General features: G+C 50.3%; 13 protein-coding genes across 13 annotated transcripts; 5 read left to right on the forward strand and 8 right to left on the reverse strand.

Annotated features, from left to right (window-relative positions):
• Positions 1–72: 72 nt before the first annotated feature.
• BBBOND_0401350 (hypothetical protein, conserved) lies at positions 73–1136 on the forward strand (the record flags this gene model as incomplete). Its single annotated transcript, XM_012914375.1, has 4 exons — positions 73–345; positions 425–514; positions 763–853; positions 913–1136. The coding sequence occupies 4 exons, from the start codon at positions 73–75 to the stop codon at positions 1134–1136; spliced, it is 678 nt and encodes a 225-aa protein (XP_012769829.1).
• Positions 1137–5156: 4020 nt separating this feature from the next.
• BBBOND_0401360 (-30S ribosomal protein S5) lies at positions 5157–7783 on the reverse strand (the record flags this gene model as incomplete). Its single annotated transcript, XM_012914376.1, is given in 7 exon segments — positions 5157–6626; positions 6664–6761; positions 6798–6853; positions 6866–6948; positions 6984–7192; positions 7229–7467; positions 7503–7783. The coding sequence occupies 7 exon segments, from the start codon at positions 7781–7783 to the stop codon at positions 5157–5159; spliced, it is 2436 nt and encodes an 811-aa protein (XP_012769830.1).
• A 576-nt stretch (positions 7784–8359) lies between these two features.
• On the reverse strand, positions 8360–10156 carry BBBOND_0401370 (hypothetical protein, conserved; the record flags this gene model as incomplete). The annotated part of the gene is made up of 2 exons (XM_012914377.1): positions 8360–9663; positions 10033–10156. The coding sequence occupies 2 exons, from the start codon at positions 10154–10156 to the stop codon at positions 8360–8362; spliced, it is 1428 nt and encodes a 475-aa protein (XP_012769831.1).
• An 818-nt stretch (positions 10157–10974) lies between these two features.
• Positions 10975–12648, reverse strand: BBBOND_0401380 (heat shock protein 60, putative; the record flags this gene model as incomplete). The annotated part of the gene is made up of 1 exon (XM_012914378.1): positions 10975–12648. The coding sequence occupies one exon, from the start codon at positions 12646–12648 to the stop codon at positions 10975–10977; it is 1674 nt and encodes a 557-aa protein (XP_012769832.1).
• Positions 12649–13075: 427 nt separating this feature from the next.
• BBBOND_0401390 (-Poly(A) RNA polymerase GLD2) lies at positions 13076–14605 on the forward strand (the record flags this gene model as incomplete). The annotated part of the gene is made up of 1 exon (XM_012914379.1): positions 13076–14605. One exon carries the CDS (start codon positions 13076–13078, stop codon positions 14603–14605), a length of 1530 nt encoding a protein of 509 aa, XP_012769833.1.
• An 85-nt stretch (positions 14606–14690) lies between these two features.
• Positions 14691–15444, reverse strand: BBBOND_0401400 (hypothetical protein; the record flags this gene model as incomplete). Its single annotated transcript, XM_012914380.1, has 6 exons — positions 14691–14760; positions 14797–14850; positions 14886–14965; positions 15001–15149; positions 15193–15298; positions 15334–15444. The coding sequence occupies 6 exons, from the start codon at positions 15442–15444 to the stop codon at positions 14691–14693; spliced, it is 570 nt and encodes a 189-aa protein (XP_012769834.1).
• A 546-nt stretch (positions 15445–15990) lies between these two features.
• On the forward strand, positions 15991–16801 carry BBBOND_0401410 (-Thioredoxin domain-containing protein 9; the record flags this gene model as incomplete). The annotated part of the gene is made up of 3 exons (XM_012914381.1): positions 15991–16290; positions 16413–16668; positions 16704–16801. The coding sequence occupies 3 exons, from the start codon at positions 15991–15993 to the stop codon at positions 16799–16801; spliced, it is 654 nt and encodes a 217-aa protein (XP_012769835.1).
• A 267-nt stretch (positions 16802–17068) lies between these two features.
• Positions 17069–18430, reverse strand: BBBOND_0401420 (hypothetical protein, conserved; the record flags this gene model as incomplete). Its single annotated transcript, XM_012914382.1, has 1 exon — positions 17069–18430. One exon carries the CDS (start codon positions 18428–18430, stop codon positions 17069–17071), a length of 1362 nt encoding a protein of 453 aa, XP_012769836.1.
• A 403-nt stretch (positions 18431–18833) lies between these two features.
• Positions 18834–20732, reverse strand: BBBOND_0401430 (methionine aminopeptidase, putative; the record flags this gene model as incomplete). The annotated part of the gene is made up of 9 exons (XM_012914383.1): positions 18834–18892; positions 18933–19034; positions 19069–19304; positions 19336–19560; positions 19719–19760; positions 19868–20040; positions 20128–20302; positions 20340–20404; positions 20583–20732. 9 exons carry the CDS (start codon positions 20730–20732, stop codon positions 18834–18836), a joined length of 1227 nt encoding a protein of 408 aa, XP_012769837.1.
• Positions 20733–21274: 542 nt separating this feature from the next.
• Positions 21275–22028, reverse strand: BBBOND_0401440 (hypothetical protein; the record flags this gene model as incomplete). Its single annotated transcript, XM_012914384.1, has 5 exons — positions 21275–21344; positions 21381–21434; positions 21470–21549; positions 21585–21733; positions 21965–22028. 5 exons carry the CDS (start codon positions 22026–22028, stop codon positions 21275–21277), a joined length of 417 nt encoding a protein of 138 aa, XP_012769838.1.
• A 546-nt stretch (positions 22029–22574) lies between these two features.
• BBBOND_0401450 (-Thioredoxin domain-containing protein 9) lies at positions 22575–23385 on the forward strand (the record flags this gene model as incomplete). Its single annotated transcript, XM_012914385.1, has 3 exons — positions 22575–22874; positions 22997–23252; positions 23288–23385. The coding sequence occupies 3 exons, from the start codon at positions 22575–22577 to the stop codon at positions 23383–23385; spliced, it is 654 nt and encodes a 217-aa protein (XP_012769839.1).
• Positions 23386–24199: 814 nt separating this feature from the next.
• BBBOND_0401460 (hypothetical protein) lies at positions 24200–24653 on the reverse strand (the record flags this gene model as incomplete). The annotated part of the gene is made up of 2 exons (XM_012914386.1): positions 24200–24346; positions 24564–24653. 2 exons carry the CDS (start codon positions 24651–24653, stop codon positions 24200–24202), a joined length of 237 nt encoding a protein of 78 aa, XP_012769840.1.
• A 133-nt stretch (positions 24654–24786) lies between these two features.
• On the forward strand, positions 24787–26411 carry BBBOND_0401470 (single stranded G-strand telomeric DNA-binding protein, putative; the record flags this gene model as incomplete). Its single annotated transcript, XM_012914387.1, has 6 exons — positions 24787–24795; positions 25116–25247; positions 25284–25362; positions 25400–25490; positions 25723–25839; positions 26261–26411. The coding sequence occupies 6 exons, from the start codon at positions 24787–24789 to the stop codon at positions 26409–26411; spliced, it is 579 nt and encodes a 192-aa protein (XP_012769841.1).
• Between the last annotated feature and the right edge of the window lie 51 nt (positions 26412–26462).

Here is a 26462-nt window from a genome sequence, read left to right on the forward strand (position 1 = left end):
GGCAGCTGGCTATCATGCTGTTGTGACTTGGAGAGGCTTTTGGATAGCAATAGGAGCATAGAGCTACTCAATATGACCGAAAAGGAACAGAATGTCAAAGCAGTGGTGTCTGAGATTGCCAGCCGTCGCGGTGTGGCTGACATGACGACTGATGAGTCGTTAAGACAGCTCAGCGACCAATATGTAGAATACTTGAAATTAATCAAGGACAATTGGTCATCGTGCCACGCGTCAAAGATGCTCAATGTAGAGCTCGTGCAATACATTGTACCCCGATTCCGGCAATTGTCAGCTCCACTGCGAGTACGAATTCTGACCTCATTCTTCTACCTCAAGGACACGCTGGTAAGTGATTAACAGTCATGAGCTGTGCGGCCTACGCGCCACACGGGAATCATAATCACGTGAATTAACAATTTATCAGCGGGTGGAAGCGCAAGACAACCTCATGGAGGTGCTCGGTTTCGCGGAAACCGATGCCAATGAGTGGGTCCGCAAGATGGGACAGCTACTGGTAGGTAATTCTATACATTGGAGTCAAACGTGCACTTGAGATGATGAACATTGTGCCGCCTAACCTGATTACAATCATTGCTTCTTTTGATCATGGATTAACATTGCGCGTTTGGTACACAACCATAGGCCGTTCGGTGACAACACTAGCGAATACATTTGAATAATACGCAAAAATTCATGCTGCTAGGGTCTTGGTACTATCTGTGGGATAAAAGCGCGTTTCATTTCCGATTCACAGTGTCGCAGCGGCCGTTTATACTCAATGGAATGATCGACTTACGACTGATTGACACGGAGACGGCATTCAGGATAATTACATTTTTGGACGAACACAAAGGTATGTTCACTAATTCATGGCACGGCATATTGTTGTCCACAAGCATAACGTGTGCCCAGATTCAACCTACTACGAAAAGGAAGGGCTGGACAGTGTCCACATCTGCAGCGTTAAAGAGTCCGACGGATCGGTTGCGTCAAACGGAATACAGAACGACGATGAATATACGCAATATTATCCGCGGGTGAACTTCGACAAACTGGGGGACACTATATTAAAGCGTGCTGTGAATCGCAGGGATGCCTATGCACAACGCAGGAGCTTATCAATCACAGAAATCTAGATTCTGCATTGCAAGTGTTCGCGCAGCTGCAGACATCGCCCGTGTGATGCCAACACCACATATGGTGTCGGGCTTGTTTCAACCATGCAAACGTTTTGATAATATTTTTGTTTTGTGGTTATCGCATGTTTGCAAACCGTCGTGCCACAGGAGGGGGCAGATTACTCGGTTCCACTACCAACACAAGCGGTTGTCAACACGAATATCTGGGTTTTTGCAGATTTTAGAAAAATGGATTGACGTTGCTGGTATCAACTGTTAGCAAAATATGCTTGATTCTTTGTGCTGTACCATTTTATTCTTATGGTCGTCCTGTGATATTACCGATATATCCTTGACGTTCGGTTTCATTTTGGAATGCAGGGTCCGAGCATTACGAGATTGACTAGGTGGACGTCAAGGTGCCAAGCCGAAGGATGATGTTTAAGGCGTATTCCGTTTTTCACTGGCGAGGCATCTTGCAAAAATATACAATGTTAGTGAAAATTTCTGCAGTATGATAGAAGTTATCAAGTGTTCCACATTGGAGAACCTGCTATGCGTCCCGCGGGGTAAAGAAAGTAGAAAATGAGTGATCGGGGTCACAGACGTATCATCCATGTTAGTGCTTCAATCAAAAGTACGCGAATTTACAAAGTAATCATGTTGCTTTCTTGTTACGCGTATGATGAATCCCAACTCTGTCCCCGTGAGCTGCGAATAAGATGTATCGCTGGAATTTGACGTTCACAAGCGATTTCAAAGCTTCCTTATAAAACAATGGTTTCCTTGAAATTGAACACTGCAAGTATTGAAACGGTTCAAGTTAGTCCACTTAATGAGGTGTATAAGAGCCTTTTTAGAATTTCTCGTCCTAAGCGTTGCGCATCACATTTCCACCTGGCTTTTTAATTCAAACAGGACTCACCAATTACATTGTGGCTTTCAAATTTGAGATGAAGCGTCGCATAGAGGGAATACAATAGGGTGGTTTCGACTTTTTAAAATATTTCCCTTTACTTTCCTCTAATCAATTTCTAAAATCAGGTTATTACCATCGCCGCTGCTAAAATTTTTATATTCAACTACAAACATCTCATGACAGCACATCGGGAGCAATACTGAGTTCCACATGCGTCATTCTCGTCAGCTGATTAACCGTTCATCATGTTTAGTGATACAGCGTTCGCCACAACGGGAACGGCTGCAAAAGTTGACGCAGTGGTTACGAGAGACGGTCAGAAATACGCATATTCATAACCTCACTACTCTGCAACATAAGCGCTGCTGTAGTATGCCTAATGCGATGTAATGACCATCGTTAAGTGGTTCACTGTGTGGGTGCTTTTGCCTACAACACGTCGCCGCAGTAATATTGATGACGCTTTATTGGGGGGAGGCCTCTCAAGCTTACAATAAATGATTCAGCTGCAAACATAATGAGCGATTGCTGTATACACTTTAAACGATAAGGCTTTGAATATACTGCTGTGTTGACATCCATCACCATCGATGTGCTTGTCGTCACGGCACCATGTTAAGAGAGTGCGCAATGTAATAGTAACATGAACGTAGCCCGTCGCTAAGCTACTGATGGTAATATATATCCATCTGGCGCGGAATTGCTATCATTTTGATACTAAAACGTTATTGTGTTACGCATTTGGTACATAATATGTGAGTTGACATCTGGATTAACGATTGATCAGTTTTACAGTTTTATATTACGAATAGGTTAAGCATCATTGGTAGTGACCAAATCAGGATGTTTGAGATCCTTTGCATAGGGACTTTGCTTTTATTTGTATAAGCTTAGTTGGGCTCGCAACATCAGTTACAAAATCCGATGCTGCACAACGTCAGCGTTGTAAAGAGTGTTCGGAATGATGCGTTGTTACCTTTTGCGTGCACGGCTATGTAAAGTTAGGAATGCTGCCGGCACTTTGTAATATCAATGATGCGTCATGGAATGTGGCAACTCCAATAACCTTCCGTAGCATACCCTGGAACATTCAGCGTGCTTGTAGCAATCTTGAAAATGTCGCCACAATGTCAAGTGCTGTTAATGGAGTGCCAACGCACCTAAACTGTACCTACTAAGTGATATTGCTTTCACTGAAGCACTCGCTATATGTAGCATAACGGTTTTGTTGGTATTTATGGGTAAATACGTGGAATTTAAAGTATCCATACGTATACAACCCATAGTGTGACGACTAAAGTCGAATACGTGGATGCGTTTTGTTATAACATATGAGATAGAGGCATGAAAGGTTTTTAATGCTTTAGGTAGCCGTAAGAACCCCGCATCTTAAGTACAGGATGCATTGTTGAGTTGAATCTTACATTGTTCAACGGGCACTCCGGCAAATGTCGACAGTGATTCACGACTTTTGCTGATAGACGCGAGGCAATGTATATCCAATTTATACTGCCATGAAACGGCAATGACACTAATTTAACAGTGCAACGACTCGTCTGCATACGAAGGATTCCTACTAGGGAATTACCTAAAACGATTGTAAACAAGTGCATTAACATAGGTTTATAGGGACTCAAAAATAACAACAGTTGCAAAAATGTGTACTACGCTAATGAAGTTTAACCGCCAGACGGTTTAATTTGATAAATGTGGACTTAGACGTCACGATCTGTGATCGTCCATCTTGTGCCGTGCTCTCACTGATCGGTTGTTAGGCACTGCCACCACCGGCGAGTCACACATCACCAAGGATATCATTGCTGATAATATATACGCTTGCACATTAGTCAATACGTCGGCAGCAGGCGCCGTTTCTAAACTTGTACGTATTTGTAAATAGCGCGCCATAGAACGTTGACATTGATACCAGCTACAGCGAATATACAGCGAGATGGCGAACGATATTAGAATGACGCCTGTTATTTTCCAGCAGCTGGTGCTGTTTGGCGTCTTTGTAATCGTGGCGATTGCTGGATTCGCGCTGCTGGCAGGGATCAAGACACCGACGTCACTGGAGAAACCCTCAGCACAGCAGCAGAAGAAAAAGGACCTCTGACGAATATGATACAGTGAAGGGTGTGAAGAATGCCCTTCACATCCATTGGAACTGCGATGTCTATTTTCCCCGTCGGGATAGGAGCGCGTCGCATATCAATGTTCGACTGAGTGCTTGTATTGACGTGACGATCCTCAGCACTGAGCATAACGTTTGCAGACATGATGTAACGACGTTTGATGAGTCGTGCCAGCCTCCGAAGCCGCGACTAAGGTTGACGGCCCAGAGGCACCTATCGTAACACGTATAGGTTCGTATCGTATACATTCTTTTAATTTTTACATTTATGCATTTCTTGATGCATGCATGAATTGCCTCGGTCTTGCTACGGAGAATGATAATCTATTTGGCTGAGCGCATCACACTACGGAATTGTATCGTCTGCGTGCAGTATTCCTCGTGCCTCCATCTTGAAGGCCCCGTAAATCCAAGATATCCATTTGGAGAGATACCCTTGCTTTCAGGAGATGTATATGATTGCTTGACTAAACTTTACTACGCATTGGCTAGATATATCAAACCACGATGATGTAACGTATTGGTTGATGTTGCTTGCGTAGCTGCCACCAGTAGTAAAGGGTCTGCAGGTCGAATCGCATATGACAATGAATATTTACATACGACATGTTTGCTCTAATTAAACGTGATTATCAACAAGCCGGACGTGCTGTCCGCGATAACCCAATGATCAGGCGTATAGGCACAATGGTAATTGACATATTACCGGGATTAGGTTTGTAGAGACGACTTCAAAACAAATCTGGTCGTCGCCATTTCGTATGCCAGATGATTACTGGCCACGCAGCAGTGTATATAGCAGATACATTACCCCAATAACGTACATCCATTAATCGCCTCGGAAACGGCCGTTCATGCTAGCCCGAATGCATCAAGCCGTATATACTCACAACACATATACATTCCACTATTGACAATATATACGCAAAGACTCATCGATACATATTTATCAGGTATGTCACACCTAGGCAGCTACTAAGCGAGCTCATCTGGACTGCTCCACGGATGACTCTAATCCCTTATTCCCACGTGGCGGAGGTACCTTGGGCACGGTAGTCGAAATGTACTGGGCGTGCTTGCGCTCCTGCTCAGCTATCTCCAGAGGTGACCTGAACTTGTGCCTAGCATAGCTCGGAACCTCGGGTGCCACCTCCTCTGGCATAACGACGCGGTGCGCGTGCCGCCGGAAGTGGACGCGCTTTAGATTCTTCAGCTGCTGGACCTTCGACTGGTACTCCTTGGCGATGGGAATGAACCACTTGTCGGGCCAGTGCACTGTGTGGTCGCCAGGGCTCCCGACGTACACGTACCGCATGCCAGTAGCGTTGCACATTGTGCGACGGGAATATATCTGCTCCAAGGCCTTTCGCAACGCCTTGGCGCGAGTTATCCACGACGAGCGCCCGTGAAAAGTCAACTTGCAGTTGTCAAGCCCGGCCAAATATGCCAGGGGCAAGTACTTTCGGTTGGTCTTGATGCCAGCGCCCATTTTCCTGGGAGTTATGTAGACACGGCAACCGTACTCTTGCCCCAACACTGGAGTCGTAAGCGGCTCCTTCTGATCGAAGTCGATGAAGTACATTCCACGCAGCGCCTGCTGGACGGCGCTGGCACGCGCGGTGCCGAGGTCGTTCCCGAAACCAACGCCAGTGCCGAAGTAGCCGCGGCCGTCACCGACTGCAACTACCACGCGCAAAAAGTACACGCGTCCTTCTTTGGTCATGGTGCGCATGCGGCGCCGCTCAAGAACGCACGATCGCAGATTCTCGAGTTTGAGTGTAGGGTCAACGCCCTCCCGTGTACGGACGTAGTAGTTTCGCTTAGCGTCGAACTGCGCCCCCGCCGGAACCTTGTACTCGATGCCCTTGTCGGTGACGGTGCCAGCACCGACATTGGCCTGGAACTCAAGTTCCTCCTTGACCATGCGGTCGAACACGCGGTTATATTCACGCACCACCTGGCCGCTGGCCACTCGGTTCACACGCCTAATGTAATCGCCAACGAGATCCTCTATATCGCCTGTAGACAAGGCTGTTGCGACGCTTTTGGTTTGCACTGAGGAGTTGGAGTCTACTCCCGACGACGGTGTTGCAACGTTACCGGCCGGGGAGCTACCACTACCATCAGCAGTGTCGCCGGGCACGCTCAGACGCTTGAAAACGGATGCAGGTGACCAGTGCTCAGCATCGAAAACGTGCTCATTCCCAGTGGCAAACAGGTTAATAATCCTTATGCAGGATTCCGCCATAGGGCGCGTAACTTTCTTGTGAGGGAAGCTGCCCTGCGTCCCTGACCCGCTGGTGTTCCCCGGGAGCTCGTTCGCAGCGTCGTGGCCGAAGAATACGGACGATATGTCGACCCCCCTTAGACCGAACCAGTCCTTTAAACCGATGTTGCGCAGTGCGTCCACATATTCGTCAAGCATCGCCTTGGTGACGCCCTCTACCGATGATGGCTGTTAGCGTATCTAGAGGTTGGGATAGCAAACTAACGGCAAAAAGCTGTAGCATCCCAAATAGGTAAGCCCCGGCGCGGTCGATAGGGTACCCTGTACGGCGCTCGTCGAGCAGTGCGTCTGGGTACGGTAGACCTGTGGGTGGTTTGCGTTAATGGGACAAGCGGTTACCGTCGTACGGAAGGTCCCTCTTGATGTCGTACCTGACGATAAGTTTAACTCTATACCTACACGCCTACCATTCGGAGCTTTCTGCTCGGTTAACGAGGGCCCTGTTGTGCGCCACGCGCTCGAGATGACTCGTCAGCCAATTCCCGACGTCCTGATACAGCTCACGTATAACACGCACAAGCATACCTCCTCACTTATTGACTCAAATTCTGCGGCCATTAACGGTTTCAGTTTGGGCCAGACATTGGCAGACCAGTGGTCGACATTGCTGCCGTCGCGCTTAAGCGCCAGGAAGTCCGCCAGGCGATCGTACGGGTCGCGGGAGTCGCCAGTGCCGACATCCAAACCTAACGCTCTGCACAGCCTCCTGACGTCATCGATAAGGGAATCCATCACTGGGAGAATTTAGAGTTGCATGCACAAACACCTACGGGCAGACATAGCTACAGCGTAACCTTCGTCGGAGAATAGGGGATCGGGGAGCGCAACCACATCCAAAGCGACATCCGCCGGGACCAACTCCTTGAAGTCCTCGGACTTATGGTCCTGCATCAAATTGTCCATCCTCTGCTTGAGGTGGATGAACGACTGCTCCTCGAAAAAGTTAGGCGCATGGGGGCGCAGGATGCGATGTATGCGATATGCCTCGTTAATATCAGCGCGAGTGTCCCTGTGAAGTGTGATGGCGGCCAGGGAGAAACGTACGGGGCTGCATCGGCCGTCGCATTGCCGGACGAACTGCTCGGGTCAAGCAGCTGCCGAGCCTCATCGGCGTTGAACAGCGATGCCAACTGTTGATGCACATCGCTCAGTTCGCGTGCAACGGAGCATTTCTCGTATCGCACGTCGCTGAGCATTGCAGCCACGCGTTCGCGCTGGTCGCCAGGCAGTCGGTCGTAGCGCTGGTGGAACGGGGCCTGCTTGCGGCGGAGTACCCGCTGCACGTGCCCGCGGGCCGCAAGCAGGAACGAGCTGACGTAAAGCATCCGCAGGTGGAGTCACTGAGGCCGCATCGTGCGGAAGTCGCGATGTGCAGCTGCCCGGCGGGAGTCTCTCAGACACCGCGTCATCCGATCCGTATTTCGCAACACATTACACAGCATACAAGCCTAAGTTGCAGAATACAACACGTTTAACCGTGTCGTCAGTTGGCAACTGATATTGAGTGACAACGCCGCAACCCTAGCAGCGCTACAGCGCCAGGGCAGCAGACGTTTGAAGACTAATGAACAAAAAATTAGAGTCGCCGCGATTTTGCGGATTCTGTGTTGTTTCGTGAGACGCACTCGTTGTACTAAGGATTCCTTAGTGGCGTGCTACAACGGAGGAATAGTTGGCAGGTCGAATGTCAATTGGCGGACGCTGCAGTTTCGCAAATTCTCCCACCATTCAGCATTACGCTTGCCATCAAACTCCTTCAACTGCGAATAGTATCCGACGTGTTTCCGTCAGTGGTGATACTGCATGGCATAATTTCGTTGCCACACGGGTGCGGCAGTGGACTGCGTGGGAGGTGACTTGAAACTGTCTCTTAGGCCCCAATAACGTGTTGTGATATGCGCCTAATTGAATGTATACAGGGCGCTGGAAATGTCCTGCCACATGAAAATCTGCTTGCCTTTGCGGGTGGTGAGTATCAGCAGCGGAATCCACGACGCCACCTGGAGGTAAATGTACGGCGCGGACAGCGGAATCCCGTACACCGACACGTAGAAGAGGACTCCGCATATCCAGAAGTTGAGCAGGCTCAGCAGTGACCACAGCCAGTTGAAGTCCAAAGTGGACTTCGACATGTCGCTGAGCTGCAACAACTGCGTCAGCAGCGAATTTATCCAGAGCATCAGCATGCCCATCGAGAAGCCACACAATATCTGCATGGGTGACCCGTACCCGGTGAAAATGCTGGCGAGGATCACCACGAAGGCGTACAGGAATATCACAGCCTGCAGCAAAATCCTCATTATGCCTAGGCATCTGCGCTCCTTCAAAAAGTGCCCCGTGAAAAAATTCTTCAGGTACGACGCGTCGTCGTACTTGCGAATCACGAGCTCAAGGCTCGTGCAGGACATGTAGGTCAGGAAAAAAGTGGACTCGCTGATGAGCTGGTACCCGAGCCTAGGCGACCACATGTGCAGCGGGAACTTGTCGCGCAGGTGGACGCACGTCTCCAGCGCGTGCTTGTTCAACTCGATCGTCCCGTGAATGCGCGAAGCAAGCAGCGTCGCGTGGATGCCCATGAAACTCACGAAATGGTACAAGGACATCCATAGCGAGTTCCAGCATATAGAACAGCTGTACATCCAGGCAGCGCAAGGATTGGGGGCTACGTCGTCATTCTCATCCGAGGGTATCTCATCATGATCCTTGTCGGCGTCACTGGCCTCGTTCGTCGAAGCGTCACCTGCATTGTCCGCGTGCGCTCTGTCGTCCATCGACGTTTGTTCCTCGTAAGCGGGGACGGATTTGCACATCCGCCTATCTAGGGTGGTGGATCGGTCATTCTTATCATTGGTGCCGCAGGAGGTCAAGGAACGTTTGGATCCCGGGCCCCCGGCCACTCGGGACGATGTTAGGGGAGGGGTTCGGGGGCTGAACTTCTCGCATATGATGCTCACGAACCCCTCGTTAGAGAAGCAGCTGCGATTTGCGAAATCCAAATTGTCGCCCAGATTCTTGGAAGGAAACTGGGCGCCATCCCTGTCCATCCGGCGCAACGACCGCGTCGTCACCCCGCTGGTTTCCCCGTGATCACCTGCCGACTCATCCGACTTTGGCAACAGCAAGATGCACTGCAACACCACCAACGCTGTGAATGCGCTGATGTTGTATTCAGCTTCACCTCGGCAGGACGTGAAGCTCCGGAACACTGAAAAACGTTAGATAATAATAGGGTGCAAAATACGGATTACAAATATTTGCATGTACCAGGCATATCGAGTGCTTTAACCGTCGCTACTTGATCGGAAGCGCCACTTAAACACGACGTCATACGTAAGGCGTCACATATGCGACGTTGTAACATCCGGTCAAGAATCACCGAATAACCGCAACAACACACCACACAGCAGGTATCAGCGCTTTGTGCTCGCCGAGAAGCCTTAAACGTCAGAGGAATCAAAGCACGTACGGCATCCAACGGCAACAGGGCAGAGACGCACACCTACGCTAGAAGCAACAGCATTCACAGGAGGCAAAAAAAAAAGACGTTAATTAGCGAAAAAATGTAGCCACTTACGATTTTCCGAGCCATTCAGCAGCCCTATCGATAGAAGCAACGTGCTCACGAAAAAGATGAAGTATAGCGTTGCAGTCCTGCGAGGAACCAAGCGTGACAGAAAGCCGATCACGTCCTCGTGCATCGTGGAGCCGCAAAACACAGTGACCCGTGTAATGTGTCATACGCAGTTGCCTCCTAACATCTTGAATCCGGCCTAAAAATTGTATGCCAGCCGAAGGTACACGCCTTCAGCATGGAACCTTGCACATTTTACACTATGGGACAAAAAGTACGTATTCATTCCCTCATGCTTTAACAATTTCGAATGTTTATGATTCGAGTTGCGAATTGGCAATTTGCGGGCTTTGTTGCGTGTTTATGTCAGATTGCCTTGGCACGGTGACCGCCAACGTGAGGGAGTGATCCGCGGCGAAAACGCGAGAAGTACATAAACAAGTACCCCACGTGGAATATTTATTTGCGCAGATGACTGTGTTTAGCGATGCGCCGGCAGATTCCGCGCGGTCTGTAAAAATGGCAGCAACGTGGTACACTAGCAGACCAGTTATGCTGTGCGCAAAGCGCGCTATACATCCCTGTGAATAGGCGCGAAAGTGTAACGCCAATTCGCTGTACATGAACACTTTACTAGCCGCGACCGTGTTGCCACCGTAGAGAAGCCGTCACGGTCGTTCCATTTAACGACACATGGTAGTCGGAATGTTCTTACGACCGATCATTCCACCCTTTCGTGGCCTCAGTTGGCCATTAAAGGATGCCTACGTCCCCGTGCCAACCAAAACGTGCCCACAACGCTGAACAGTGGCCTGGTGCGGGCTGCGTGCTATAGAAATATTAGATAATTCTTTGTTCATCTACGATCACAAAACGGAATAAAGTAACCCCAAATCGACCCATGCCCGTAAGCGGTGCATCAGGCGCTATTTAGCTGCGTAATGCCTAGTACATGGGCTGCTGCATGCCCTCGTCGTTTGCCTCCTTGTCTTTGCGCGCATCGAATATGGCGACCTCAGAGGTGGTCATCAGCGAGGCGACGGACGCGGCGTCGGTCAGGGCGGTTCTCACGACCTTCGTAGGGTCGATGATGCCAGCGGCCACCAGGTCGCAGTACTCGCCCATTTGCGCGTTGAAGCCGTGGGTCACGTCGTTCGACTGGAGCAAGCGCTCGGCCACCACTGAGCCTTCGAATCCGGCGTTCTGCGCAATTTGCTTGACGGGCGCCTGCACGGCCTCGCGGACGATGTCCACGCCCACCTTCTGGTCGTAGTTCTTGGTCTGCAGGTCTGCCAACCGCTTCGAGCCGTGGAGCAGCGCACTGCCGCCACCCGGGACGATGCCCCCCTCAACTGCCGCCTTGGTGGCGCACAGCGCGTCGTCAACGCGGTCGCGGGTCTCGCCCACCTCCACCTCACTAGCGCCACCGACGCGGATGATAGCGACGCCGCCGGTGAGACGCGCCAAACGCTCCTTCAACTTGTCCGACTCGTAGGTCGAGTCGCAGACCTTGAGCATCGCGCGGATGCCGTCACAGCGCTCCTCGACATCCTTCTTCTGCCCGAGGCCTTCTACCAGTATAGTGTGCTCACGGGTCACGGTCGCGCTCTTAGCACGACCCAGAGTGCCAACGAGGTCGCCGTCCACCGTGAAATTGTTTTCGCCGGCCAAGACGGCGCCGGTCATAGCAGCGAGGTCCTCCATGGTCGCCTTACGGTGCTCGCCGAAACCCGGCGGTTTCACAGCGCAGACCTTGAGGCCCAGGCGCAGCTTGTTCACGATCAGCACGGCCAGAGCCTCGCCGTCGACGTCCTCGGAGACTATCAGCAGAGGCGCCTGCTGCTGCAGCACATGCTCGAGCACGGGCAGGATCTGCTTCACATTGGAAATCTTCTCGTTGCTGAGGAAAATGTAAGGGTTGTCGAATTCGACCTTCATGTCCTTCACGCTGGTCACGAAGTGAGGGGAGATGTAGCCTTTGTCCCACTTCATGCCCTCGACAACCTCGAGCTCGTGCTGCAGGGTCTTGCCCTCGACCACCGTGATGGTGCCCTCCTTGCCGACCTTTTCCATGGCGTCGGTAATCAGCTGGCCGACCACGCGGTCGCCGTTCGCCGAGATGGTGGCGACGTTGAGGATCTCGTCGCTGGTGGTCACCTCCTTCTTAATGGAATCGAGGTACTTTACAACGCACTCCACGGCCATGTTTATGCCGCGCAGCAGGTCCATAGGGTTTAACCCGGCATCCACGGCGCGGCAGCCGCGCTGGAAGATGGCACGAGCCAAGACCGCTGCCGTTGTCGTACCGTCGCCGGCCTTGTCGTTCGTGTTAGAAGACACCTGGCGCACCAGCTGGGCGCCAAGATTCTCCAGCTTGTCCGAAAATTCAATCGCTTTGGCGACTGTGACGCCGTCCTTCGTGATCTTCGGCGCACCGTATGGCTGCGCAATCACCACGTTGCGCCCCTTGGGACCCAGGGTCACAGACACGGCGTCCACAAGGCGGTTGACACCGCTGAGAAGGCCCTGGCGACACTCGACCGAGTGCTTCACTTCCTTCGCAAAAAAGCGACGCTGTGCGTGGAATACGCTGCGTGCCAACTGACCCCGGTTCACCATCTCCGAAAGCAGAGGAACTTTTCGATTACAGCATACACCCAGCAACTTTACAAATGAAATACGAATTTAAGGCGCTAAACTGGTACAGAAGAAATCGGCCTGAAGTCGGGGAGCACATTGCCGACGCCGGTGAGCGTTGGATTCCACCTATGGGGAACCAGCAGCTAGGAACGAATAACCAACCAAAACGCAACACCACCCATCCGCAGTGTTTAATTAGGTGTATACTCCGGCCGGGAATAGGTGGCATTTGACGGTGTGTCACGTAGACCCCCCCGGAGATGTGTCGGAGGTAACGGAGAGACAAGGCGTTATAGCTCCACGCGCAGCGAATCTACACACCCCGCCTTGGTTTTTGCAAGATTTAATGTGAAATGTGATGCCACACATCACTTGAGGAGGCGCGTGGCATCTGGAAAGAGCTGAAATGACGAGAGCGATGTGCAAGGAATCCGTAAAGGTCGCGTGGTCCAGAGTGCTACACAGCCATGTTTACGGCGCCGCACTAAGGCTACTAGATCAGTTCGTACGTTTGGAGCGGAAACAATTCCAATATTGTCGATCGGCGAAGCTATCGTCCGCACGGGCTGTGGACATCAAAGATGAGAATCGAGGAACGGACAAATTGGAAAACCAGATAGAGGACGATGCGTACGCACGTGAAACGTTTAATGGTGATGCTTCCTCTCATTATCCGTTCAATTTGGCGGATGTGGATCGGAGAAGGAATTGGAGAACAGCATTCTCCCCTTTTAAAAAACGGGCGGCTGAAATTAAACACGTCTCCGCCAATCAAGGAAGGAGCATCTGCCAAGATGTGGATTTAAAATCAATAAAAATCGCTGGTGAAAACGAATCCGTGTCAACTGAGGCAAGCCGCAAAGGCGGAGTCACGGGTAGTGGGACTGCCGAACGATCTTCAGAGCCCAGCTACACCAATAAGTCCGCGCTAACTGCCGAACAGCAATCCCTGCGCAATAAGAGTATCGCCAGTTGCATCGAATCATACCTGAGGGAAAGGCTCAACCCCAAGTGCTCTGTCGGCGTATTCGGAAGCGCCATTAACGGGCTTTGGACTGACGCCAGCGACCTCGATATATGCGTTCAAATACCCAACGTGACTTCTAGAAGCGCAATTATTCGTAATCTAAGGCGCATTGCGTTCCTATTGCAACCGTTGGCTCCAGGGAGGGCCTTTGAAAACAGGTTCACGGCAAAGATACCCATATTGCATTGGAAAAACGAAAAACCTAACAAAAGAATCGGCGATCCGCTTATACAATCGTTAGGTAGCTCCATAGATATTTCGGTGAACAACGTTCTCGCCATATCAAATTCCGCGCTACTAGGGACATACGTTGCATGTGACTCCAGAGTAAAGGACCTGGTTTTGGCTCTCAAAAAATGGGCGCGATGCCGAGACCTTAACGACCGATCTAAGGGGACGCTAGGTTCATTCGCGCTCTCGTTAATGGCGATACATTTTCTACAACGGTGTAACCCGCCAGTTTTGGTGTCGCTACAAGACTTGGCCATCGCAGACAACGAATCACCAAAGTATGTTAGTGGAATTGATGTTAGGTTCACAACAAACATGCGACGCATAAAAGAAGAACTTAACTGGGCATCGAAAGGTGTACCAAATGGAATGACTGTTGCCGAATTATTGCAAGCATTCTTCTATTACTTCGGTTGGACGTACACCAAAAACACACAACTGCCCATTTGTATCCGCAGCGTTGATTTCCAATACATGGATACTCCTCTGTCTTTTGCGCATAAATCAGCGGGAATTGACTTAGATGAAAAGTTCATGCACGTTGATAACCCTTTCGAGGTGGGTGTTGACGTGGCTAACATTTCGTTCCACCAGCGTATCCGCATCGTGACGGAGCTGCGGCGAGCGTACCAAATACTGCGGGCGGGCGGCAGCTACGACGACATACTGGCCGGGTGACATGGCGGTGACTGGTGGTGTCGGCGGCCGACGGTGGAACACGTTGGTGCTGGACACAGGCAGTCAAACAGGCGCGTCATGCATCTCAGAGCTTGGACTCCACAGTCGACAACAGACGCAACGTCCGGTCAAGCGCCTCCAACACCTCGCTGTCACTGAACAACCTCAGACAACACAGACGAAAAACTCACCTTCGCACGTCGCACGACACGTTCTCGTTGCTATGGTGCAGCAGACCCGTGTAACTGAAAGATGTCACGCAACACACTGCTTCACCAACCGGTCCAGAGCCTTGCTCAGCTCGACTCGCAGCAAACACAGCTGCTGAAGACGACGACCCTCAGTCGCAACAACGGGCGCCTTAATACTGTGTAACTCACAGGCTACTGACGTACCGCAGGTTTAACAACGGGCACCGTAGACAGCACACGGTCGCCATCCACACCGTGGATGCCGCTCAACGCGCAAGAGTCGAGTCCGTATTCGCTCACGATACTGTACTTGTGGCGCTCGCCAATACCAGTGGGCACGCTCCTCGACGCCTCTAACGGACATGTCAGTTACGCACTATGCAATCCGCAACCTACCAGACGACGCAGACGCCACGCGGTGCGACGCATCGCGGCTCTCCTTCTTGCATCGGCAGCACTTCAGCGCACCGTCATTGTTACGCATCAACGGCACGTCCCTGCACTGAAGAAAGTCAAAACAACATCTCAGATAACCACCTCAGAACAAGTATCCGCCAGCATCGTCCAGCCTGCCAGCAGCAAACGGGCCATTTCCTCAGTCGTCGACGACTCAGATAACCCGTCGCCAGACCCATGCAAATCATCCATGGCGGCAAAGGGTTACAACGCTACGCAAAGGAACTCGAAGACAGAGCGAGTCGTCGTACAGTATCGAAAGGAGAATTAGAAAACTGATGTAGCCGTGGAAGGAAGTGGAATGTAAATGCAACGCGAGCGGAATGCCACCTTCCACACACAAGAGAAGAGACGACTGCAAAACCGCACTAAGGCGCCGCACGCACGCTAGACAGGGCAGTAACCTGTACACACAGGATTGCTGTATCCGGTGGCATACAGAAGCCGCCACTCGGCGTTGTCGCAGGGAAGGCGTACACCTAACGCTGACAGCAGCGCCTCGCCTCGCAAGGGACGCGGGACACACACTCACGAAGCTTATCAAGACGTCGCCATTCGTAACGTATATAGTAGCTAAAAGTCTGGTATATGCGGCATCGAAGTCTGCATTTATTCTGACCGAGGAAGCAGCAACTGCGGTAACCGGCAGTACTGGCCACAAGGGCGACGATCACAAGTGAAGCTGAGCATAAAGACACGACAGCGTATTGCGCAACCCTGATCACACAACTTGATGAGATGGCGCCGACGCATAAGGAATCCGAGCTGGTGAGGAAGGTACACGACAACGTCCTGGCGGCGCTGTTGCAGAAGGAGCGTGAGGTGGAGGACGAGCTGGAAAGTATCAGGCACGTGGAGAGCAAGATAGCTCACATGCGCGACGAAGACGCACTTGAGCGGTTCAGGGAAGCGAGGCTGCAGGCGCTCAAGGAGACGCACGCCAAGCGACTGGAGTTCATGAACAAGGGATACGGCAAACTGGTCGACGTGCACTCTGACTCGGATTTCTTTGACGTATGCAGGAACGCGCATTACGTGGTGAGTTATGGGTGCGCTGTATGTGGCGGCGAGGCAGTCGCGTCGTTGACGACGTGCTGCGGGGCCATGGGCACAGCCATGTAACCCACACCGAACACTGTGTGCACTAATTTCACATGCAGGTGGCGCACTTCTACAGGCCTACGACCGTCAGGTCGCAGTACCTGGACGGTAAGATGCACGAGCTGTGCCAGACGTACTTCGACACCAAGTTTATCAGGGTCAACGCCGAGCGCACGCCCTTCCTCTGCGAGCGCTTCAACATCTGGTGCATTCCCACGGTGAGCGAAGCGTACGACAGCTTAGACTGCGTGCAGCTCATGATCATCATCGGCGGCAAGACCAACCACAGCATCATCGGCTTCGACGAGTTCGGAGGTATGCAAACACGCAGCAGCTCGCACGCCACGCAGGTGACGGCTTCACGCTTGACGAATTCGCTAGCGCCCTTAAAAAGCGCGGAATACTGCCGCCGGACGCAGAGAACGCACGGAACAAACACGCCGAATAACACCGCAGGCACGCATACACCACACTCAAACAACTCAAAACTAATCCAAACATCGCAAAAAAACATATACAAACAACAAACAAAACAATCAGGCGCTTATTTTGGTAATATTTAAAATTTTTTAAGCATTAAGTATTGAAAACAGATGAGTCCTCAGTATAGTGGCGTGCGACTAGCATTATGTATGAGTGAACCGTATCATCAACAATGAATGCAGTTTGGTTCAACAGGTTGCCATTAATATTAACCTGTTGTCGAAGGTGGCGGTTAAAAGTCCATAAGCGCTTCCATACGCTCAAATTCTGCCTGAATGGCACGGGTTCTCGTTGCGAACTCTTCGTCGTCTAGGTTTCTTCGGTATTGTGATATCCAATGCAGGTGACACGCGCCGCTCCTGAACCGTCTTACCTCAAAAAAGCCGTTAACTGCGTTGATCAATCGCGAAACCGCCAGTGGCGTGGAAGATGATATTCCTAACGTTTCAACTGACACCAAGCAGAAGAAACACGCGGAACAATCATTTAAATTCACCAGCCACAACCCACCGGTGTGATCTAATCCGACTTCACGGAGCTCATTACTGGCAACGTCGGAAATGTCGCTGCGCTCAATGACATCCAGTGGAACAGCGTGTTCTAAGAAGCCGAAGTGGGCGTTGTCGGAAAGCCATTCATCCGATGGCTCTTGCAATCCTGGTGACCTGTTGATGCTTGACAGTGCTTGTGCGATAGAAAAGCAACCCATGAAACCATAGGTGCGCAAAAACTTGTGTGTGAATTTTTCATACGACTCGTCACCGGCCACCGCATTTGAACGCACGAGATATGACGTGTATGAGAATTCCACATAACTTGAACCGCTTGGAAAATACTGTTCCACTGGTGATAATATCCTTTCGTCTACCGTGTGAGCGTTGAATCGCTTTACAGGTAACTCGAAGTCCAAAATGCCGCCAGCAGCGCGCTTCTGCGATGCCTCGTCAAAATCGTCTGCGCAATACGATATACATGCACGGTGAGCGTTTGTAACCCGTTCCTGCGGTGGGCAACTTGTTTCATTATGCGGTAAATTGATGCCGGTAGCGGGCAGCGCCTGGGCAGGAGCGGGGATGGAATCCACGGCACGTGTGACAGGGCTAGACGACCCAGCTTCACAGTTCTTACGGCATTCAAACCCCTCAAACACCAATTTTACGTTGTGGCGCGTCAACCACAGCACTCCTCGGCGCTCTACCGGTGAGTTCATTAAAGCTATCTTGCCACAGCATCGCACTGGATTGCCAGTCAAGCGATTCGCGTGGAACACATCCAGGCAAGCTATAGGCTCATACTCATACGCCACCTGATGTTCGCGACCGTCAAACAGCTGTAGACGTAGCATGCGTGTGGCTGATGACTTCTTGATTAATGCCATACAAGCGTCGTCGTCGTCTTCCTCATCATCCTCCTCTTCCTCACCGAGCTGCCGATACATCGAAACGCTGACATCAATACACGACAAGACCTGGTGTAGGGTTATTCTGCTACGGAAGAAATTGTTGAACTTCGTGGAGTCAACACCTAACGCCCAGTCGCTGCGGATCCAAGCGTCATACTCGGCGCGAGCCTCTTGATCCACAGTCGCCGCCATCAAATACACACTTATTGGAGCGGCACAGCCGCTCCTATACGTAGAAGGCTGAAGCAAATATAATCCATTTGTAAAGCTACACCCTCTTCGAGAGGTCGGCTCTCTAAGGCACGGAACCGACAATAAATACCATTAAAGTTAATGATAAACCCCAAATGCTAATTACAGATGTCGAAAGTAAGGCTACGGCTTACCTGGCGTAAATGTGGAAGGCAGCCTACGCGGTAGTCACCATAAGGAAGAATGCTGGCAATGGCGCAAAGGTAGACATTAACATAGAAGACACATATTTAAGGAATGCAGAAATGTTCACGATATCTTTGGTGTATTAGTGATACGATTTGGTCCCTCTTTGGCTGCCAAAGCCGCAGCGACTACGCGACGTTGCATAAGCATCAATGCTTCATATATCAAATTGCAGCGGCGGCGATGTAGGCAAACGCTTAGTCAAAATTTCAACGCCTGAATGGAAATAATGTGTATCAATGATGGATCAAATTACCTGTTTCCGTCACTAGCAGAGTGTGCTCAAACTGAGCAGATCGTTTTCCATCACTGGTCACAGCAGTCCAGTCGTCGGGCCACTTGACGTCACGCCAACCGCCTAAACAGTGTATTAACGCCATATATGGACCTGCCTAGGTTCAACATGGGCTCAATAGTGAAAACGTGCCCGGGTCGTAGTATACCAATCGCCTTATTCTTGCGATAATGCGGGATGTTAGGTAGCGAGTGAAACTCTACACCCACACCGTGTCCACAGTATGTCCTCACAACAGAAAGCCTGTAAAGCATGAGCACCTCGGCTTCGCACGCCAATCGGATAAAATGTTTGCGCATATTGGTCACGCGCAGCAGGCGTCCAGCATAATGGCTGCGACAAGCTAAAAGTGAAGTGTACTTACTTGTAGTCATCGGCTATATGGTTAATCAGGTTTCCGATCTCGCGATAATACATGCCCGGCTTACATTGTTTGATGGTGTCCATCAATGCCACGTAGGTTCCAGTAACCAGGCGCCGGGAGTCCTCATCAACCTCACCGACGAAATAGGTCTCATTCAGATCGCTATGTACCCCATTTAAGTACACGGAAATGTCGATATTTATTATATCACCATCCTTTAGTGGCCTAAAAGCAGATCAGACATCGGTAAGACAACCAATGGATGACCACCTTGTCAACAAGGATCAAAGGTGAACATAATCGCCAATGATGTAGATACCGACATAATTGCAGATAATAAATTCATATTGACCAAAACAGCCGAGTAGACATTCGAGACTTACCTTGAGTCAGGTATGCCATGGCATACAACCTCGTTGACGGACCTGCATCAGTGTCATTTTTCGCAAAAGGCAACGATAAGCACTCTTCAATTTATGATATAAGAATTGATGTTTATGTTGCAAGTGTAGATCAAACAGCATTAACTTACGTGCATATCGACTTCGGAAATCCGTAGTAGTTTAGAGGCGACGGATATGCGTTGTGTTTCACGATGAAATCGTGCACTTTAGTGTCAATCTCATCGGTGGTTACGCCTGGAGCTATCAAACTGGCAGCGTAATCCAATGCTTTCCTTCCCAAGATACACGCTTTCCTTATCAACTAAGTCAAGATGAGAGGAAAATTTGTGGTGCCATGCAACTGCCACTAATCAGAACTATGGCCACCAATTACTACGCAGTAACACACCTTTATTTCCTCGGGGCTATTCTCTCGTATTGTTCCGGCGCTCTTGAGGTCGAATTCAGATTTAGGGTTACCATCATGCGCATAATCTGGGCATGCTATGTGTGAAGGAACAGTCTTTTGAGGGGTTGTCGGCCATGGTCGTAAATTACCAGTGAAGCGAAAGTTTCGGAAACGCCTAAATGCCCTTCATTAAAATAAACATCGTTCGTTACCTCAGTTTCGGATCTAAGCTTATATCCCACTTATCACCGGGCACATCTGCGGCTGAAGGCTCCAACTGCATCAACATGAGATACCACAAAACTGCAGCGGTGCTCAATTTGTATCCACCGGGGCACCCATTGGGCGACGTACGGAAAGCGGTTCATGTGAAACCTGCCGTATATATATGCACAAATAAAAAGAAGAATTTAAAAATGTAATCAACACAAAACTTATCCGACTTTAGAACATACCTCATGAATTACATTGTGAGTTGTCCAATTGGATTTAAAACAACTTTGAGAGCAAAAAATTTTGATGTTACCCTTCGTTCTACAGACAGGGCAAGCTAGGGTGCTTTTCGTGTTTTTGCTGCAACCGCAGCACACCCTTCCACTGTCCATTGTTACATTAACAATTTCCAATAGCTTATCAAGTGATGTGTCAGAAAGAACAGGCTAGTGAGGTAACAAAATGGTGCGACACACAACAACCTTCCACGACAACACCAACGGCTAACCGTTCTATGCGTGTAGGCAAAACGAAACATATAGTTTACAATTTTTATTAATAAGATGTATTCGTAGCACGAAAATCTGAAATCACAACAACACCATGTCATACAAGTGACTCCGAATAGATAAATTAAGAGTGTGGAGAACAAATTTCGCCCTTAATTATTAACTTGTTTTCGAATATTATTCTTTCAAACCTAATCATTATTTCTACCATGTTTTCGAGGTGGGTGTTGACGTGGCTAACATTTCGTTCCACCAGCGTATCCGCATCGTGACGGAGCTGCGGCGAGCGTACCAAATACTGCGGGCGGGCGGCAGCTACGACGACATACTGGCCGGGTGACATGGCGGTGACTGGTGGTGTCGGCGGCCGACGGTGGAACACGTTGGTGCTGGACACAGGCAGTCAAACAGGCGCGTCATGCATCTCAGAGCTTGGACTCCACAGTCGACAACAGACGCAACGTCCGGTCAAGCGCCTCCAACACCTCGCTGTCACTGAACAACCTCAGACAACACAGACGAAAAACTCACCTTCGCACGTCGCACGACACGTTCTCGTTGCTATGGTGCAGCAGACCCGTGTAACTGAAAGATGTCACGCAACACACTGCTTCACCAACCGGTCCAGAGCCTTGCTCAGCTCGACTCGCAGCAAACACAGCTGCTGAAGACGACGACCCTCAGTCGCAACAACGGGCGCCTTAATACTGTGTAACTCACAGGCTACTGACGTACCGCAGGTTTAACAACGGGCACCGTAGACAGCACACGGTCGCCATCCACACCGTGGATGCCGCTCAACGCGCAAGAGTCGAGTCCGTATTCGCTCACGATACTGTACTTGTGGCGCTCGCCAATACCAGTGGGCACGCTCCTCGACGCCTCTAACGGACATGTCAGTTACGCACTATGCAATCCGCAACCTACCAGACGACGCAGACGCCACGCGGTGCGACGCATCGCGGCTCTCCTTCTTGCATCGGCAGCACTTCAGCGCACCGTCATTGTTACGCATCAACGGCACGTCCCTGCACTGAAGAAAGTCAAAACAACATCTCAGATAACCACCTCAGAACAAGTATCCGCCAGCATCGTCCAGCCTGCCAGCAGCAAACGGGCCATTTCCTCAGTCGTCGACGACTCAGATAACCCGTCGCCAGACCCATGCAAATCATCCATGGCGGCAAAGGGTTACAACGCTACGCAAAGGAACTCGAAGACAGAGCGAGTCGTCGTACAGTATCGAAAGGAGAATTAGAAAACTGATGTAGCCGTGGAAGGAAGTGGAATGTAAATGCAACGCGAGCGGAATGCCACCTTCCACACACAAGAGAAGAGACGACTGCAAAACCGCACTAAGGCGCCGCACGCACGCTAGACAGGGCAGTAACCTGTACACACAGGATTGCTGTATCCGGTGGCATACAGAAGCCGCCACTCGGCGTTGTCGCAGGGAAGGCGTACACCTAACGCTGACAGCAGCGCCTCGCCTCGCAAGGGACGCGGGACACACACTCACGAAGCTTATCAAGACGTCGCCATTCGTAACGTATATAGTAGCTAAAAGTCTGGTATATGCGGCATCGAAGTCTGCATTTATTCTGACCGAGGAAGCAGCAACTGCGGTAACCGGCAGTACTGGCCACAAGGGCGACGATCACAAGTGAAGCTGAGCATAAAGACACGACAGCGTATTGCGCAACCCTGATCACACAACTTGATGAGATGGCGCCGACGCATAAGGAATCCGAGCTGGTGAGGAAGGTACACGACAACGTCCTGGCGGCGCTGTTGCAGAAGGAGCGTGAGGTGGAGGACGAGCTGGAAAGTATCAGGCACGTGGAGAGCAAGATAGCTCACATGCGCGACGAAGACGCACTTGAGCGGTTCAGGGAAGCGAGGCTGCAGGCGCTCAAGGAGACGCACGCCAAGCGACTGGAGTTCATGAACAAGGGATACGGCAAACTGGTCGACGTGCACTCTGACTCGGATTTCTTTGACGTATGCAGGAACGCGCATTACGTGGTGAGTTATGGGTGCGCTGTATGTGGCGGCGAGGCAGTCGCGTCGTTGACGACGTGCTGCGGGGCCATGGGCACAGCCATGTAACCCACACCGAACACTGTGTGCACTAATTTCACATGCAGGTGGCGCACTTCTACAGGCCTACGACCGTCAGGTCGCAGTACCTGGACGGTAAGATGCACGAGCTGTGCCAGACGTACTTCGACACCAAGTTTATCAGGGTCAACGCCGAGCGCACGCCCTTCCTCTGCGAGCGCTTCAACATCTGGTGCATTCCCACGGTGAGCGAAGCGTACGACAGCTTAGACTGCGTGCAGCTCATGATCATCATCGGCGGCAAGACCAACCACAGCATCATCGGCTTCGACGAGTTCGGAGGTATGCAAACACGCAGCAGCTCGCACGCCACGCAGGTGACGGCTTCACGCTTGACGAATTCGCTAGCGCCCTTAAAAAGCGCGGAATACTGCCGCCGGACGCAGAGAACGCACGGAACAAACACGCCGAATAACACCGCAGGCACGCATACACCACACTCAAACAACTCAAAACTAATCCAAACATCGCAAAAAAACATATACAAACAACAAACAAAACAATCAGGCGCTCATTGCAAACGTAGTAGGTCAGTGTGTGATTTTTGTATAAACTAATCATGGGTTCACTAAACGTATATTTTTGCCTATAATGGCACTTTGCACGCATATGAGCATGTGTCAAAGCGATTCTAATGACGCTTCACTCATTACGGGGCGTATAATGGCACGTGACACTTCCTACGTAGTTATGCCAACTGGGTGAGCCTCTGCATGTAAGGCCCAGAGTAACTGTGGTGTTTTCGAAACGCTGCATATCACCTCGAAGTCGTATACATGCTTGACGTAGATCGCCATTTGACAGCTATGTGACGAGCGAGTGGCCCCCAACGACCTTTGTGGAGGCGGTGCCCTGCCGTGACAAGGCAAATCTTTAGAGAACAATGTCAGAATCACATATTCCCACATTTGGCTTATGCTTTTATCACGGGTTTCAGTCGATGAAATAGCTCAACGGTTCGTTTTATAGGCGCGTGCCATCAAAAGACGTCATGTGGGAATGCAGTTACTGTCGTTCTAAACGAAAGTAACTGTGTCGTATCATAATCAATACGCATTCGCCATCTAAATCTGCAGACTTTAAACCACTTCGGTTGCGGCGTCATGCTGGTTGCGAATACTACCACCCGAAGTTCACGTCGGACGAATCCTAATGACCACAAATGGTTCACCGGCCTTAACAACAATGTCCATACGGTGCAATCGCATCAATACTACCATGTGGAAGCTTTATTGCAGTCTTTTATAATACACCGATAGCGGAAATGCCATGTCGCATACCGTGTGTGCAGGCAGCGACGTGTCGCGCATAGCCCCTGTGACAGCAAGAAATATGCATATAAATAATTGCAGACAATTGTTCCAGAGATTGTGCATCTAACAATCATTTAATAGCAAAAAAACAAGTTGCGTATGCTGTTGCAGTCCATGCCATGCCGTGAGAGGTCCCCGCAACCTAGGTGAAGGCCGCTTTTACACGAAAATGAGTAGAATGCACATGCCATACTGCGCTATACATGAATGCGAGCCGCAGTGTATGTTTTTACGCTGCATAAAACCCCGGGAAACAGCCGAAGGCACCAGCAGGACGTACTGCGATATGGCCCCATGAATTTTGTGATGCCAAATCTGTGGCATACGCGGGGATTCCAGCCACAATTTTCTGGCGTAGTATCGTTCCCATTCTGAACAAACGTATATAATATTTGTTACGTGGACTCATACCACGTTTGTAAGATTGTCGTCCACACATCTGGCTGAATGCCGATTACGAAGCTTATCACAGCGGCTTGATATTTCGGCTGCAACGTACAAAGATGTCGCAGGTAAGGTTATTCGTGAGCTAGGTTTTGTGGTTTTTCTATGGTGCCGACAAAGGAAATTGCGAAGCGCTTTCCGTGCGACGTCTCACGACGCAGCTGCGCAACAGCTTTATAACGTCGCACATGAAAACTCTGCAAGATTTTGTTTGATTTTGCTATATAAAACTGTATCCCTCTGTGACGTATTGTGATGCGGGCGTCTTTGGGCGTCCGCTGACACCAATGTGTTCCGCCGAGCGGGCCACGCTGCCCAGGGATACACGTGTATACACTTCATACGGTTTCCCTGTAATTTAGGGCGCAACATTTACATTACTTTGCAGAACAGCAACTGCCGGGTATACGTTGGAAACCTGTCATGGAAGGTAAAGTGGCAAGACCTGAAGGACCACATGAAACAAGTCGGAGAAGTCGTAAGAGCCGACATTATCGAAGACTATGACGGCAAGTCCAAGGTAATACACAATAAACTTACGTCAAACAACTCGCAGGGTTGTGGCCTAGTGGAGTTCGCAGATGAAGAAACTGCTCTCAGGGCAATGAGGGAATTAAACGACACAATGATATATGGTACGTCCAACATGTTGATACTGTCATATTACATCAGACCGCCCAATATTCATAAGGGAAGATCGGGAGGGACCGCAAAGTTTCCGTGGAGGGAGGCGCGGTCCGAACAGAGACTGGAAGCAATCCGGGTAGGTGACATTTCGTGAATTGCAATACGTTGTATTTCTTACGCCAAAGTGTGTATTAAATGGAGAAAAAGCATGTATCGCATATTTGCACTTTTTCCGTTGAGATGCAGGGCCCACGTTGTTTTTGCTATGTGGTTATACCGTCCCTCTCAACACCCACAATACACGGATACATTGCACAATATACTCACCGTTTGATGTTTTTCTTGTTCTCCCCTATAATTGACAGCAGAGGTGGAAATGGCACGGGTGAACCAGCTGGGGTATGTGTACTGGTCACCAACATCCAATGGAGGACGTCCTGGCAAGATTTAAAAGATCTTTTCAAGACGTGCGCGCCAGTAAACAGGTACGAATGTGTATTATAATGCATGCACTGAAACTTGCAACATGCGTTTCGCCTTCCGTCGTGATGCTCGGTGTACTTGTCCTGGGTACCGCGAACGTTCCAACCACCGGATAGCAATTGTCCGCGCAGAGTCTGCGCTACGTGTATACACGACAACGTTGCATATGCATCTTATGTGTATCCCTGACCGTATGCTGTGACTTTTTGGTGTCTTCTTAAAAATACCCTACGTTCTCCGCCACCTCAAACCCCACCCAGTCCGAGAAGACGCGAAAATTATGCGTGCCTCCATAAGTATATCCGCTATGTGGGCAGTATAGTGTGCGTATTTTTGGGGGTTTTATCCCCTACTACATGTATTAATCATTGTACCTTAAGAAGTAGCGAAACAAACGGACGACATTAGTTACCTCGTTTGCAGGGTTGATATCTTAACCAGGGAGGACGGCAAATCCAAAGGTGTTGCAAAAGTCTACTTCCAAAATGAGGAGGACGCAAATAGAGCTATCAGCACTTTCAACGATTACCTTCTTGATGGAAGGAAAATCAGCGTAAAGTTCGAACAGCACTGAAAACTTGTGACTGCCAACGACGTTGGCGATGCAAAAAATCTATCGAAATGT

Source organism: Babesia bigemina (assembly GCF_000981445.1).
Source record: "Babesia bigemina genome assembly Bbig001, chromosome : IV".
Lineage (NCBI taxonomy): Eukaryota > Apicomplexa > Aconoidasida > Piroplasmida > Babesiidae > Babesia > Babesia bigemina.